Source organism: Ambystoma mexicanum, chromosome 2p (genome assembly GCF_040938575.1).
Source record: "Ambystoma mexicanum isolate Mex_15411 chromosome 2p, UKY_AmexF1_1, whole genome shotgun sequence".
NCBI classification, from domain to species: domain Eukaryota; kingdom Metazoa; phylum Chordata; class Amphibia; order Caudata; family Ambystomatidae; genus Ambystoma; species Ambystoma mexicanum.
Window position 1 is genome coordinate 174,907,693 of NC_090923.1, and position 16,914 is coordinate 174,924,606.

The window sequence follows — 16,914 nt, forward strand, 5'->3', positions numbered from 1 at the left end:
CCATTTTGGGAAAATGGGCATCCATGGGTGCCTTTATCGGGGCTGTGAAAACAGCCCGCGGCAAAGGTGCGCCAAATTAATAAAAAGGTTCACTGCCACCAGCCATTAAAAGGTAAGTTTGTCCTTGTAACAGATGTAACATTTAGAATGAGAAAGGGGATACCCAGTATCTCCCCAGCACTCCACCTAAGGTGCAGGGTGCTGGTATCACCTAATAAAATGTAAAATTGATCAGAAAAAAATCCTTTCTACTCTTGGGAACTGTAGTTCTCACAAGGTTAGCCAGAGAAAGTTAAAGGGGGAGCCCGAAGGGCAACCCAGCAACAATAGGCAGTATGTGCTAAAAGCTGTGAAAGAGGGTAACATTAAACAGACACTATGTAGAGTCTTAAAAATGACACCCATAAAAAGAGTAAAAATGCTGCGAGTGTGGAAAAAGGTATAAGGACAAATAATCCACCAGTAAAGCAAAAAGGTCTGGAAGCTTGATCATTGCTATGAAAATCTCACCCAACACTGCCTAGCCGCAAAAATGTGAAACTCCCTCCCGAGAGAAATACAAAACATGAAGGACCTTTTAAAATTCAGAAAACTCCTAAAAACCTGGCTGTTTAATTCAGAACCGGACGAAAATAAACGAGCAAATCGGCACCCATCAGAATTAACAGGCATGTTGCAAGAAGGAGGGCTAAAAGCACATCACGCCAGGTGCAGAGAGGAGGCGGAGAGAGTGCAGAGTGGGGGGGGAGACCCGGGAGCCCATGGAGGACCTAAACAGAGGCTAACAGGAGAGATGGGAGCGTCATAGGTTGAACCAGCGATAAAGGGGATAAGAGTTGAATGGGAAAGAGTGGTGACCGAACAGAAAAAGCACATGGACCAAGTAGCTCAAGAGAACAGGGAATAGGTATCAACCTCCTAATAGCCCCCCCTCCCGACCCCAGTCAAGGGGCCCAGGAAGGAGATGGCGGCAGCACACTGGGATATGCCAGGGGCCAAAGCGGTGTAGAAATGTATTATCCAGAATACTGGGTGGGGGGAGGCAACAATATTAAATAGCCATGCAGACAACTCACAACCCCACACAGAAAATAGGAGGAAGACCCCGCCCTCCCCCTTTCCAGCACATCTCAATACTCGACACTATCAGGGACACGTGTCAAAGCAGAGGATGTACAATGGAGCGCCACCACTAAACAACCCTGTAAAAATGTCCTCCCTCTGCTTACACCTCAAATTCTTAACGCTACTGCCCAACAAACCGCATGCACCAAACAAAACCTAGCCTTGCAGAACAGCACATGACAACTACTGACCCGGGAAAATGAAGAATACAAAATTACACCGACGCTCAGCGAACAGTGTAACCCGAACTGAAGCCATCAACAGCACATCACAGCTCTTTTGCGCGTTTCCCACTCAGTCCTAACAACTTACTGTTAGGTAAGAGCTAGGGCCAACTATAGCCCGATCTCCATCACTCCTTTCCATAAGCAAACTCCTGCAAATGCTGGCCATCTCTCAGCTTAATCTTCACACTGAATCGGTTTGATGGTCGTGGAGACAACCATCAGTCTGGCTTTGGAGGAGCTAGAAGCACGGAAACAGCTCTCCTGAACATTTGTGAAGACCTGCTCTCTTACCTCAATTCTAATCTCTCTGTCATCATTCTACTTCATCTCTCTTCTGCCTTTGACACAGTCAACCATGCCATCCTGCTCAACCGGCTCCGAGAAAACCTGGGTATCACTGATTAGGATCTGGCCTGGCTGACGACCTTCCTCTCTGACCGACCCACACAGGTACAACTTGGGTCCGTCCTCTCCTCCATCTCGCTCTCTCTCGCTCCGCCTGCAGTGTTCCCAAGGAGTCTAACCTTTCCTCTTGGTTGTTAAACCAATACACGGCACCTCTTGCACACAGTATTGCTGCTCTCTGCTCCATCTTCCAGTGCTATGGGGATGACACCTACCTCGTTTTCATGCCCCTCTGCCGCCTCTTTTCTCATCCCGGATGGTCTGTCTGCAATCCAGGAGTGCTGCACCGCCAATGATCTCTGCCTGAATGCCAGCACGGCTGAGATCCTCCTCATTGGCACACCTGCACCCCTCTTCACTGCCACTCTCTGGCCTGCCTCCCTTGGCCCTCTCCGTGCTGCCACCTGTGAGGCCAAGAACCTCAGGGTTATCTTCGACTCCTCACTCTCCTTCTCCCTTCATATTTCCAACGTCTCCAAGAAGTCAAACTATCAACTTCACCTCCTCAGAGGTATTCTTCCTTTCCTGTCCTTCCCCCAGAAGCTTACTTTATCTAGAGCTCTGGTTCTCTCTAGGCGGGACTACTGTAACAGCATCTTTTTAAACTACCTGCCTCTACTCTCCATCCTCTGCAACTCATCCAGAACAGGATTGCGAGACTCAAGCCCAGGGATAGCATCTCTCCAGCACTGAATTCTCTCCATTGGCTCCCAGAGGCTGCCAGGATCAAGTTCAAGAACCTTTGCATTGTCCACAAGGCTTTCTGGGGCTTGGGACCAAAATATCTCCAGCTTTCTCTTCTGAAGCATCTTCCTACTCAAGCTCATTGCTCCGCCACTTCCAATTACTTGAGGGTCAGTCTTTTCCAAGCAACGAGTTGGCGGCAGATCGCTCTCTTCGGCTGGTATCTCCCTCTGGAACAGCCTCCCTGCCTCTCTGAAACTTGAGCAGAACCATCTCCGGTTCCGGAAGGTGATCAAGACTTTCCTCTGCCTTCCCTCGTCTGCTATCTTGCTGATCTCCTGCTTGTTACTGCACTGGTTATCTAGCTACCCTCGTACCACGGGCCCAGGTCCCTGCCCTCCCAGTTGCACACCTGCACTGCCTCCTGGCAACCCAGCACTTGGGGCTGTATCTGCAACCATACAATACCCCCTACCTGCACGTATCTATCACTTGTTTGCTGAATTTAACCCTGCACTGCTGGCTGCACTTGTTTTTCGGCGTTTGATCCCATGTCTTGTACTTGCTCCTCCTTCCCTTCCCCTGGCACTTCTTCCCTTCCCTCTCCCCTGCACAATCTCAATGTCACTGGACCTAGTAAGATCGTTGTCTTGTTCTCCCCCCCCCCTGTTCTCCTCCTCTGCCTCGTTGCGCCTTGAAACATGTGGGTATAGACGGCCATAAATAAACTGGTGTGGGACTACACAAGACTTCTCTTGGTATTAGGTAACCCACTTTTTAATATCTGCCTGTACTAGACAAGTGTGACTGAGCAGCCAGGTTTATCTTAAGAAGGGCAATGCGAGGTGTAGAGCTGCACAATGAAATCAGGCAATACAGGTATCCAAGTAAACACTTACACACTTAAGAGTTATAGTATCAACTTATTTATATATACACACACAACGATTTTTAAAGCATTCTTTAAAAAGCATCAACTAATAATATTAATCCCAAGTTAGGATTCAATTAAAAAAGTGAACAATAAAGCAGGTGAGTAATTCTTTCATGTTATACATTTTCCATCACCAAGGGTGACGTGATTTGCGGTCAGCTGTTTTAATCGCAGAAATAATAGTGTTCAACAATTAAAACCTGCAAGGGAACAAGCACTATTATGAATAAAATATTGTTAAAATAAAGATTATAAATAATAAAAAGATTATAAATAATAAAACACACACACACTGCGGAAGCCAATAGGTTCAGAAGGGGTCCTTTAGGGAGCCAGGACAGCCAAAGTCAATGGGCCAGTTCAAAGTTCAGATGCTCGCTTAGAAAATGCTCTTAAATAATCAGTAGTTCGAATAGAAAATCACAGCAACTCAAGAGGAAGAAGCACAAGCTGAAAGGCCAGTGCAAGTGAGTTGAGGTCAACTCTAAAGAGGGTAAAATAGTACCATCCAAGGTAGGAAGCACCACAAATGGCAAAATGTTGATGTACCCCAAGCCCCACAGTACCTGTGAACTGAAGAATGTGTTCCAGCTGGATGCCTTCTGGTTGCAGTGCAGCAGACCCTCGTCCCTTGTTGTGGTGACGAAAGGGAATACGTCTGGTGGGATCCTGCGCAGCACTCGAGAGAGAGGGACTCAGCAGCAATGGATTCTCCTTGATTCAGGGCTCTGATTTTGGTGCCTTTTTCTCAGCACCAAAGAAGAACCAACAGCTCTGGTTAGACGTTACTTGATCCCTATGTCCTGGATTCTGGTGAGGGGACTCTGGACAAAGATTTCCTGCTTCTTTAGGGTCCTCTGGATGCCCACAAAGTTTTGGACAGATTCGCACTTTGAAAGAAAATGCACTCTAAGATGATCAGATGATCAGGGGGGTCCCCAGATATTGGATTCTGAAGCCTTGGAATCTCACTGCAAGTCAAGGGTTGCGCCAAAATAGTTTGTCTTAAAGCTAGTTGGTCCCACCAGCCTAAGGGTGGAAGTTGTCCCATACAGGTCTTCCAAGTCGAAACGAAAATGGGATCAGCACAGCTGCTGGGCTTCAATAGGCACTTTGCGGTCCAGGAGGGTGCTGTTGGCATCTCTTCCCGTCTTCTTCATGGGATGTTGTCCTCCAGTGGTCTGCCTCAAGTCCCAAAAACCTCGCCTTTTAAGCAAGGTCCCATTCATTCACAGCCCTAGGCTGTCAATCACCCAGCATGGTGGCTGTCCTCCAGGACAGCCTGTCGATCATCAGAACTGGGTTCACTTAGAATTTCCCTGTCCTTTGTCTCTAGGTATGCCTGAGACCTTCCCTCACTTCCTGCCTTTCCAGACACACTGGAGCCTGAGCGGGTTTCAGGGCTGAAGCCCGCCAAAACCAAAACACACAAAGGACTAAAACCAGATTCAAACAGAAAAAGCCCACAATAAATTGACGAGAATTGAGACTGGGGCCATTTTGAGAAAATGGTCACCCTTGGGTATTGTACTGCAATTGAGGACTCAGCCTGCAGATACATGGCACAAGGTAGTAAAAAAGAAAACACTGCCACCAGCCATTCAAGTGAGTTAGTATACCAGAATGTCACAAAATGAGTGGGTTAAAAGGGTTACTATGAGTGGTGTGTGCTGGACCCACAAAAAAAAAGTTAAGACGGGAGTCAAATTACTATTCTTGGAAACAGTGGTTCACCCACGAAAATGTAAAACATTAAAGAGAAGTCCAAGGGACCCCAGTGGCACTGCAAGGTGCTGCAAGTGTCAATGCTAAAAGCAGATGGAGTTTACCAGACGCCATTAAACAGTAAGAAACACACAAATGCTAGTCAGAAAAAACAGTGATAGAAAAAGTCCCATTCACTCAGCAGTTCAACTTAAAAAGCCCCGAGTCCAGAAAAATAGTTGGGGGATGGGGGGTCTCTAAGGTTAAAGGGAATTGGCACAGAAATGAAAATTCTCCCCAACTCTTATCCTACTCTCTTGAGATCCACCAGAGCACCAGGGGACAACTCCAGGGTGATAGTGTGCATTATAAACATTCCTTAACATGTCCTTCCACAATAATGTGGCACCACAAGACTGTCCAGACTTTTGTACGCTGATGACATGATTTTGTTCGATCAGACCCCAATTGGCTTACAGCGCCAGCTTGATAATTTAGCAAACTATATGGCCTCCAACAACTTATCCATAAATAAGTCAAAGACCAAAATCATGATCCTCTGAAAATCAAATCTACCCCAGAAACACAGCAATAACTGGGCAGTGAATGGCAAAAGAATTGAGGTGGTGTCAAACTTTAAATATCTTGGCCTAGTTTTGGATGGGACTACACGTAATTCAGCGATGCAACTTCACTTGTGGTCCAAAGCCAAAAGCTTAACCTCCCAACTCAAATTGGTCGACCGTAAATTCGGCAAATTTTCCCTGCTGCCGGCCATCAACTTTTATAAGGGCAAAATGGTGCCGGCACTCACCTACGGGATGGACGCTATGATTAACATGCCTAACTCGCTTTGGTTGAAACTCGAGGGTTACATATGGAAAACCATCCTCGGACTCCCCAACGCGATTCCAATCGCATCTGTGAGAAGAGAACTGGGGCTTCTTTCATTGAGCGCAACCGTCAGTGTGGCTGCTCTGGCGTTATTTAGGAAGACTCTCCTGAAAGATAATCTTCCTATTTTTGAGATAATCGGCCAAGAGTTGGCATCATCGAACTGTTCTGCTCTCCTGAGCTGGTCAGAAAAGCAAGTGGCCAAACTTCAAGACCTAGCATGCACAACAGACAATCTCATCACGAACCCTCAAAAAGTAAATGGGAAGCTGAAGAACCAAGACTGCATGATGCCGCTTGTTCAATAGTATTAATCCAAACTACTGAATCACCTTCCTCCCACATATAATAGGCTCAAAACGCCGCTAGCCTATTGTACGAACTTCCGAACAAAAAATTAAGGAGCACGTTTTTAAGGGCCCGGCTGAACCTTTTGCACACCAGAGAAATTTTAGGGATAAGAAACCTTTCTGCTTCCAAAACATGTAGACGGTGTAAAAATCCTGAATCTATTGAGTCAGTACGCCACTTAACTTCTAAGCTGCCCTTCACTTTGCTTAGAACGCTCTGCGTTTTTGCTACCTCTATGGGCGGACTCAGTCCTGATTGAAGAAGAAACTTGGTGGCTCCGTCTTATATCAGGGGAAAAAACTCGATGGTCTGTAGCCACGGCTAAAATACTTGAAGCTGCATTTTGTAAAATTGGTGCTGCAGAACCCGTTTCTATGACGGTGGCTGATTTACCGTAACAGACCCTTGCTGAAGGATTGGTCAAGTGAACGACTCGCCCCAACTGGCAGGTTTTCATCTCGACTTGTTCGCGATCCCTGGGCCTACTTCGGCTCGCCACATCTAAAATAACATGGCGGCCAACCGTCTACTGTACCTGTTACTTTTGAATAAGTTCCGATTGTCTTAAAAGTAAAGAGGGGTCGGGTACAAGACTGTACTTCCTTTCTTTTGTCTCTTCTTCTTGTAAAAATCATTTTTCTGTGATTATGTACAAGTAATAAAAAAAAAAATTTAAAAAAAAGATAGTGTGCATTATAAACATTCTTTAACATAACATGTCCTTCCACAATAATGTTAAAGGATATTTGTACTGCGCACTAACACCATCGGAGTGGTCCCTTGGCGCTCTTGCGGATCTGAAAAGGAAAGGGGATGGGGCGGGGGGGACGGGTGAGTTAGTGGGAAAAAGCAGGATGAGTGCAAGAGGGCAGTGATGTGCTGTTGGCAGCCTCAGTTCGGTTAACACTGTTCGCTGAGCTTTGGGATGCATTCTGGTTGGTAGCCGTCCTGTGATGTTGTGCGGAGCCATGTGTGATTTGTTTTGTTGTTGCAGAGGGTTCTAGGTCAAAGTTTCGAATGCAAAGGATCGAATTACCAAAGGGTCAAAATTTTTTTCATTTTTTTTAAAACATTTTTTTTGGGGGGGGTTTCCACCCCAAATACCCTTTTTTGTGGTAAAAATCACTTTTTCCAAAACAGAAACCCAAAACATATATATATAAAAAAAAAAAATGCGACCATTTTGTTTTAGGTCAAATTGACTCGATCCTATGGCATTCGATCCTTTTGGATTCGAACCTTTAACTGGAAACTGTTGCGGAGTAGGGAAGTTTGTGCTGTTTGTTGTGCTTTAGGGTTGTGGTTGTATTTGGTTAGAGTTTGAGAGGTGTATGCAGAGGGTTGAAATTTTTAGTGGGTTGGTTGTTTGCCTAGCTATCTAGAAGTGATATGTGCTGAATTTCCACTTTCTTTCTAGAAGTGGCGCGTGAATATCTCTGCATTTCTATCTAGATCCGGCACCGGCTAATAATCACAATTACGTCCACATATGACGCACCCCATTATTCACAATTATATCCAAATGTGGCACTAGGCCACCTTCAAAATCCTGTCTAGATGGGAAGTAAGCAGTATTCACAATTCTGTCTAAATGTGACATTGGTAATGTTCCCAATGCAGTCTGGATGTGCTAGTGGCTAATATTCGCTATTCTATCCAAATGTGGCAAAGAGCAGAGGCAAAGAGCAGAAAGACTGGTTTACAGCCCGATTTTATAAAGCATACGTTCACATCTTGGCGCCAACATGGCCAAGCTGTATAACTCATTCCTGTCCTCCGACTGCATTACCCCCGCAATGGAATAATCCCACACAATTAACATCCCAAAACCGGGCAAAGACTAAGAATCCTGTAGCTTTTCTATTGGCCAATTGCCCTTGAATCCCAGTTTGTCTTTGCTGTAACTGTTTTTGGATTGATTTACTTGCTAGCTATTCCTGTACTTACATTCTCCGAGTGGGTAAGGTTGTTGTTAATGTGGGCGTGTATGCTAATTTCTACATGAATCCAATTTAGTGTTAATGCATTTTATTGAATCCATTATACTGCATTACTTTAGTTAACTCATGATTCCAGTTTAGCTTTTAATATATCCAATTAGGCTTCTCAAACTGCATACATTTATGTGCATCTTCTTAACTCCAGTTTATGCTCTAATAAATCCAGCTGGTCCTCAATATGCAAACATGTTAATCTTATTAAATCATTTTTATCCTCTAATAAATCCAGTTCGTCCTCAACACCCGTTTTGCTATAAACATAGATCATCAGGAGGAGATTAATGCATATTTTATTGTAAATAACTGCATTCCTGGATTGGTATAACAATATTGTTAGCCAAAGTTCTTAGAATGTAGGTGCATATTTTTTTAAATGCTGAGAAATACTCATTTTAGTTCATTAGATACGTTCTTCATCTTGAGTAGTTCATTCATCCTGGTTATGAGGCTACATTCAAATTTGATTTCCATACATTTTGATTGATTTTTTAAATTACATAAAATAATTCTATACATGAACAGAAATATAGCACTATTTTACAATGGACATTAGCTCAGGTTAAATCCAAGTGTCTTATTTTATATGATTTTATAGATTTATATACTTTTATTTCTTTAATTTCTCCATGTTCTGCCATATGTTTGTTTTTACTGCATTAAGGAAAATATCGGGGATCAAGAAACATACTCATTTATAAATCCTACCCTTGGGCTGTACAAGGCGTTATGCTCCAAGAACCTTATAAAAACACCAGTTATGTGCTCCGGCCTTCGACCAGGTGTATTAAGCTTAATCACTAGTTACATCTTAATTAAATCAACATTACAAGTACTTGTGTGCTATATTTCCACACAATATATCACACACTTCCATGTGGCAAGAGCATGTTCGACCTCGGAAAGGGTAATTGTCCCTTCGAGGTAATGGCTCTTCCCCAGATTGTATCCCTCGACTTTGCAATAACTTAAGGCGGATCATTATCTCTCAAGAATAACCCCTCCCTTGGTCTATAAAGTTAGAGTTAGTTTAGATAAATACATGTATGCATCCTTTAATCCATCAGTATAAAAACACAAGGAAAGGTTAGTCACAGCAAGCAAAAATTCAGTTTAAGCAAAACCAACAGTTTTGGCATTGCTTAAAGGAACTCCATCATTCAACCTGCCTTCCATGTACAGCTCAGATAAAATTATGTAGCAACAACAGACGGTGCTAATGAGCCACCTACAAGCTGAAGCCAATTGGTAATAGTATGGCTAAAGCAGTACTTGTCAACCAAAACTACATATTGCTCTTAAGCAAAACTAATTGTGGTAACAACATTCCATGTATGAGCCAAAGTTAATTATGGAGCTTAAGTCCCATCACATACCCAAAACTAGGTGTGGTGCTAGAACACTATTTCGGAAGCCAAAGCCAATCATGGTGCTAAGGAGCAAGTCTAAAATCCAAAGCTAAGCAGCAAAATTATAGCTGAAACTTTTCTTATGCTGTTGGCATTTCAATCCTCTACTAACTTTATAAAAACACATTTGCTGGACTCTGGACTAGTTGGCACTTGAGTAACTCATTTTAGCACCATATATAAGCCAATTCTAAGTGGTGATATTAGTAGGCCTGCATGAAATAGAAGTATTTTGTCATTCTCGTTTCCCCATGTTAAACTAGACACAGTTAGATCAATGTGTTCAACATCTTTCAAGAGAAATGGCACAAAATTAAACAATGTGTGGCTATAATATGTGGATAGGGAAAAGCAGACTAGGAAAAAAAAAATCATTCCATCCACAGTTTTTTCATCACCCACCATACTGCAAGATGAAAGGAAAAACACACCCCCGCCCGGGTTTTAAAAGAGACCCGCAAAGTAACACCTGGTCATGTCAACTAAAAGATGGATGATAAAGCACTACAACAGATACTCTTATAAAAAAGAAAATGTTGCTTTTCTGGATTTAACTTTTGTTAAAAGGTGTACACATGTCTGCAGCTGAAGTGCCCAAGACAGAAATTGTTATCTAAACTTAACAGTTCAGCAAACACTCTTTTGAAATCCACGCTCTTACCTCCTTCTGTAAACCTTTTGGAAAAATATGGACTTGTCTTCCTCTTCTCCACTTGTGGTGTTTGTATAAAATCTATAACAAACATTTTCGAAAACAGTTAAGGACGAGTCTGACAAAGCAATTGAATGTTTTTAATACTTTATCCACATGTAGTTGTCTGCAGGTTAGTACATCTCTTTTCAGAGCTTAAAAACTAAACATCAAAATACATTATATCAAGATTTACAAATCGAGCACATATCTTCCACACCATCATAACGAAAGCACCCTTTTGAATTGGCCAAGATTTTTTTTTTTGTTTAGAAATTTTCATTAAATATATAAGCAAATGGTACAGGCAAATCATTTTTAGAACTATGTGCTCTCATGTATCAGAACTACTACAATTGATCAAAAAAAGTGGAGTAAGATGGGTTAAATGAGCATTTTATGCTGATTAACAATTAACACAAACAAGGGGGAGACATGAACAAAGATACAAGACAGAAGACAGTAGGAAAGAATAGAGTAGGGGTACCATTTAGAGTAGGGGTAACATTGATTAAAAGTTTATTATATTTACTCATGAGTGCTTAGGTAATGAATGAACACATTCAATTTTTTGTTAAATTTGTACAAACAAGTAAAAACAAGAAGCATGGCATTTTTCAATCCGGTGGGTTGAGAAAATAGAATTCCAAAAGGTATTCCACGATAGGTTAGTTGCATTCTTCCAGTTATACGTAATGTTTGGAAACGCAAAATTTATAAACAAACTAAATAGAGTAGGAGATTCAATCTGTTTTATAGCTGCATTAAAAATGGAACCAAGCATAAGGTTTGAGAGCATTATGGGTTCTGCAAAATGAAGCATGAATTGCATGCGTGACCAAATCTTAGCCCAACAAGCATATACATATTTACATTTAAAAATTAAATGAGGAAAATCTGCATTTGGTTCATGACATGACCAACAGTTATTGGATGAATAAACTACTGCTTTGGCAATACGTAGGGGAGTAAGAAAAGCTCAGTGGAAAATGAAAAATTAGGTTTGGGTGAGATTGTCGGTGATGGACGTAGAGTGACATTTTCCAGATTGGAGTCCAAGGATCTGGGGTAGGTTATAAGTTCCAGTCAATTTCCCATTGCCTGATGATGCTAAGATTAAATAAGTTGGGAGAGGAGGAGGGATCGTTTAGTAACGCATATAACTTGGCAGCCTTAATAGAGGGATTGCTAGTTAAAAAAAAGTGAGAAAAGGTGAAGGGGATTGTTAGGGAGAATTCTCTGTTTAGGCTGAATTTCCTAACCTAGTGAGTCCCCCAGCAGCTTTGCTGGATTTCTGTTTTTTTCTCGTGCCAAGAGTGAGTCTCTTTTCCTCACACTCTTGGACATGATTTGAGGGGTTCTTTTGACTGTTAATGTGTTTTATGGGCTATGGGGTCTTTTACTCCATAGGGTCTCATGTGTTTTTACTATGTGTGTTACACAGCACCCTCAGTGCAGTGACACAGGGGTGTCATAGTGACACCCCACCATAGACTCCATACCCTGGGACTGACTACTGTCTCCCAGGGCATGTAAAGTCACCATTGGCTTTACTAGTCCCAAATTATGAACAGAAACCAGTACAAACCAGCATATTGTGGACGTACTGATCGGGGCAATTCGATTGCCCCGGGGTCTGTTAGTCGAGGGGGCACGTCTCCGTCCCCCCTGATCGAGTTTTGGCTGGTGGCAGTGGATACTACTTTTTATATTCAACCGCAAATATATCTCTATGGAATTTTCCCATTGTTCGAGGCTACCAACTTTAATTATTTAATTCTTATAGCCTCGAACATACCGCCGGTTTATTTATTAATTTTTTAAAAAATGTTTTTATTTTATTTGAAGTCAAACAAACACTACAACTGTTTCAAAGCATAGAAAGCATCATAGTTCAACACATTTTTATTAGAACCCCCCCCCCCCCCCCCCCCCCAACTCCCCCCCACCCCCTTAAACTAGAGCCGGTTCTCACATGTCATTTACAGGAGCATCATTGGGTAGCACAGTACTTAGGCAGTCATCATCCGGGTCCTCTGTACCGTTGTTACCCTGATGAGAGTTTGCCATAGAGGCCACCAATTGCCGCCAGGCCAGCAAGGGCCCTACTTCCTCCTCGCCCCCCCTAGTGACCGCTTCAAACCAGACTACAGATTCAGCTTCCACCCACCTCAAGAGGTCCGCCCACCATAGCTCCACCTTAGGTCTGTGGGCTGCCTTCCAGCCCATGGCAATCCTGCGCTTGGCCAAAACACAAGCCAGGTCCTTCATCTTGCTTATGTGTTTTGAATGCCGGGGTCTAGGCAAAAGCCCAAGCATGCATGACCAGGCTGATTCCACATCCAGCACCACCCCCCCACCAGCCAGCTTCGTCTTAACCTCGTCCTAAAATCTGTGCACTTCCGGGCAAGCCCAGAACATGTGTAGCAGTCCCGCATTCACCTCCCCACACCTGGGGCATAGCTGCGTAGCTAGTCCCCCAAACTTTGCAATCTTCCCGGGAGTTAAATAAGCCCTGTGGGTAACGTACACTTGAAGCTGTTGGAATCTCGCGTTCCGGGACACCTTTTTATGGTACCTCTGGGCCCATTCCCATTGCCCGTCTGTCATGGGTCCTCCCACCTCTTCCTCCCAATCTTGTCTCAATTGAAGCAACTCTTTCCCTGCCCTTACTCGCAGGAGCTCGTATATCCTCGATATTTCGTGCCAGCCCTCCGATACATCATACATAGTTTCCAGGGAGGCATCAGGGTCTTCCGCTAGCACTGTCTCGGGCCATCTGTCTCTAGTCTTTTTCACAAGCCTAGTGTAGGTTATATATTGGCCACCATGTACCCCCGTCTCTTCCTGCAACCTCTGAAAGTCCAATGCCTCCCCTTCCTGCTATATGTCCCCAAGAGTGGCCAGGCCTACCCGTTCCCAGTATCTACGGACCGATTCAAGTAGTTGAGTCGCTCCCGCACAGCGCCGCCAAAGGGGCCTGCTGGGAGTACAGCTCCGAATCCCCCCAATCTTCTATGTCCTGTGCCAGATCTCCCAGCCCAGCCTCAGTAGCCGCCCCATACCCACCAGTTTGTCTCTGCACAACCACACCACTTCCATCAGAAAGTATGGGGCTGAGTCTCCACGCAGAAACCTAGCTTCCGTCTAGTCTTCAGCCGAAAGCCACCCTGCCACGTACTGCAGCTGCCCCGCCAGGTAATAGAGTTCAAAATTAGGCAGGCCTATCCCCCCCCCCCTGTCACATGGGTTCTGGAGCTTCCACAGAGCAACCCTATTCCTAGAGCTGTCCCACACAAAACCCCTACACACGCTGTGAAGTTTCGCGAATAGGCTCCTAGGTATCAAAAACGGGACATTCACGAAAAAGTGCAAGAGTCTAGGCAGGACCACCATCTTGAGCAAGGCCGCCCTCCCCATCATGGTCAGGGGCAATCTAGACCAAAATACCATGCTGTTCTTGATTCCCTCTATTGCCTTTTCCGTGTTATGCTTGTGTTCTGCCTCGACCTTGTGGTAAATATTTATTCCCAAATACCTAAACATCACGGGCTGCCATGGTATTGGCAGGACGGGCAGCCTCTGTACCGGGACATTCCTGTATCTGCCCAAAGGAAACAGACTAGACTTTCTAGGGTTCACCGATATGCCCGAAAGGGTGGCATACCGTTCTATTACCTCCAGCACATACTGCAGGTTTTCTTCTGGATAACGCAGATAAAGGAGCACATCATCCGCATATAGTGATATCAGGTGCCCTCCACTGACAGTGCTTATGCCCACCTCCCCATATTGTTGTCGCAGGTATATTGCCAGCGGCTCTAATGCCAGTATATATAGCATGGGTGACCAGGGGCATCCCTGTCTGGTCCCCCTGCAAAGTTGCCATGTATCTGAGATTGTGGACCCTGTCCTGACTCTCGCCATCGGGGTGCTGTAAAACAACTGGACCCATCTGAGGTATCCAGGTCCCACTCCGTACCCCTTCAGGTCCTCTTTCAGCCAGGGCCATCGTACCGAGTCGAAGGCCTTGACCGCGTCTAATGACGCTATAGCCAACTCGCCTGTGTCATCCTCAGTTTGGTCAATGATATGGTGTAGCCTCCTGTGGTTATCGGTGATGTTCCAGCCTGGAACATATCCCGTCTGATCTGGGTGTATCAGTTTCCCAATCACCTTCAGTCTGTTGGCCAGCACAGCCGTAAGTATTTTGCTGTCCTAGTTAAGCATGGACAACGGTCTGTAAGACCCGCACTCCACGGCCGGCTTGCCTGGTTTCAGGAGTGGGATGATCACAGCCTCGCGGAGGGACAATGGGAGTTCCCCCTGCTCATAGGCCTCGTTGAAAGTGGCAAGCAGTGGCTGAAGCAGCTCTTGCTTGTATGTTTTGTAGAACTCACTAGGCAGCCCATCCGAACCAGGCGCCTTGTAAGTGGGCAAATTCTGAATCACTACCTCAAGCTCATCCGAGGTGACTGGTGCGTCTAACTCCGTGCTTTCTAGGTCATCCAGGGTGGGCAGTTCTATGTCCTCCAATGTGTCCAGTATGTCTTGACACATATCCTCCCCCGTGTCCTAATACAAGTGTCTATAAAACTTAAGGAACTCCTCATTTACCTCTTTCTGAGTGTTGCATATGCAACCTCTCTAATCCTTGATCTCACTGATCACCGAGCGGGGGGTCTCACTCTTATACAGCCAGGCCAGCAGTCTGCCCCGCTTGTCGCCCCCTGCGTGTATCCTCTCCGTATATTTACTGTAATTGAGTCTGCATAGCCTATCCCAGAGTGCGCTGCAGGACAACTGTAGCTCCTTTACTTTGGTTCTGTTATCATGAGCGGTGCTCTCGCAACGCGTGAGATCTTTCTAGCTCCCTTTCCGCCTCTTGGAGTTCCCTTTCGATGCCCCCCTGTAGCCCCTTAGCTTGGGAAATGGCTACCCCGCGCACCACCACCTTAAACGCTTCCCACAGTGTGCCCACTGACGCTTCCCGTGTTTATATCAAAGTATTCTTCGATGGCATCCATCAGGCCCTCCAGAAACCCCTCGTCCTGCAGAGCCTCGGTCCCGAGTCTCCATGTAGGGATCCGCGGTCTCGGGGGCTGGTGTCTCCAGTCCACCACCAAGGGCGAAAGGTCAGATAGTACCCGGGCCTTGTATTCCGCTCCCTCTATGTCTCTCACTATCTTGGCTGTCCCAAACATGTAGTCCAACCTTGTGTGCAAGTCATGTGGCGCCGCAAAGTGTGAATACTGCCTATCCATGGTAACTCAGTCCAGGGTGCCTAAACCCCCTCCCACACCTCCTGTGGTACTCAGAGTGGCACCACTTTTGGAGGCTTCTGTGGAGAAGCCCGCCAAAAAGTGAAACAAAGGGCTCGACTTGGGTTGGAGTCACAGAATGGACTGAATGAAGGACGGCTTTTGCAAATAGTCCTTGATATGAAGTAGAGTCCAAGCAGTAATGCTTTACAAAGTTGTGCACTGACGACCGGGTGGCCGCAGCACAAATATCCTGCACCAGGACACCCCTTTGAAGAGCATAGGAAGTTGCCATGCCTCTGGTTGAATGAGCCCTTAATCCATGTGGAGGCTCTTCTCCAGCTAATTTATAGCATTCAGCGATTGCTAGAATTATCCATCTGGATAGAGTTTGTTTAGACACTGCAAGGCTCAATTTGTGTCCAGTATACCAAACAAATAGTTGGTCACATTGTCATAGATTTGCCAATCTGGAAATGTAGAAACTGAGCACTTTTTGGGTCCAGTCTATGCAACCTTTCCTCTTCCTTACTAGCATGAGGCGGAGGATAAAAGGAAGGTAAGAATTTTTTGTGACAGATGGAAATCAGACACTATTTTAGATAAGAAAGATGTTTTGACTTTTAGAATAACCTTGTTTCTATGGAAAACGGTGTGAGGTGGCTTACAAGACGGTGCCTGTAACTCACTTACCCTACGGGCTGATGTAACAGCCACTAACAGAATTGTCTTAAGAGTGAGAAGTCTTAATGGGCAAGAAGAACAAGTTACTTCTTACCTTGTAACGTTCTTTCGACGGGATGTTCCTCCGACGTATTCCTCATCTTAGATATCTCCTTCCAGCTCTGCTGGCCTCGGAAAATTTTTTCTCTAGAGGGCGCTGCGCGTCGACGTCCTCCGAGTCGATGTCCTTCGACAGCCGCCGTATCGACGTCATCCTGCCTATGAAGGCCGCGCGCAGCGTCCGTAGCTCAGTTCCGTTTTGTAGCCCACAATAATACTTTCTGGACTAACTAATCACCCTGAAGGAGCGTAAGCTGCAACAACAAGGGAAGTAGAACTGCGGGGATGGATGGGAGGGTCGATGAGGAATACGTCGGAGGAACATCCCGTCGAAAGAACGTTACAAGGTAAGGAGTAACTTGTTCTTCGAAGGGATTGTGTCCTCCGACGTATTCCTCATCTTAGATAGGCTCCCATAGCAGTATTCTATATTCGGAGGAGGGAGTACT

The 16,914-nt window shown here is 45.0% G+C and overlaps 1 protein-coding gene across 1 annotated transcript in view; it reads right to left on the reverse strand.

Moving 5' to 3' along the window:
- Positions 1–16,914, reverse strand: part of LOC138566320 (uncharacterized) — a 514,894-nt gene that overhangs the window by 152,174 nt on the left and 345,806 nt on the right. Inside the window, exon 4 of the mRNA XM_069643451.1 lies at positions 10,392–10,463. Within this exon, the coding sequence (XP_069499552.1) occupies positions 10,392–10,463 (72 nt within the window). The remainder of the gene's footprint in view (positions 1–10,391; positions 10,464–16,914) is intronic.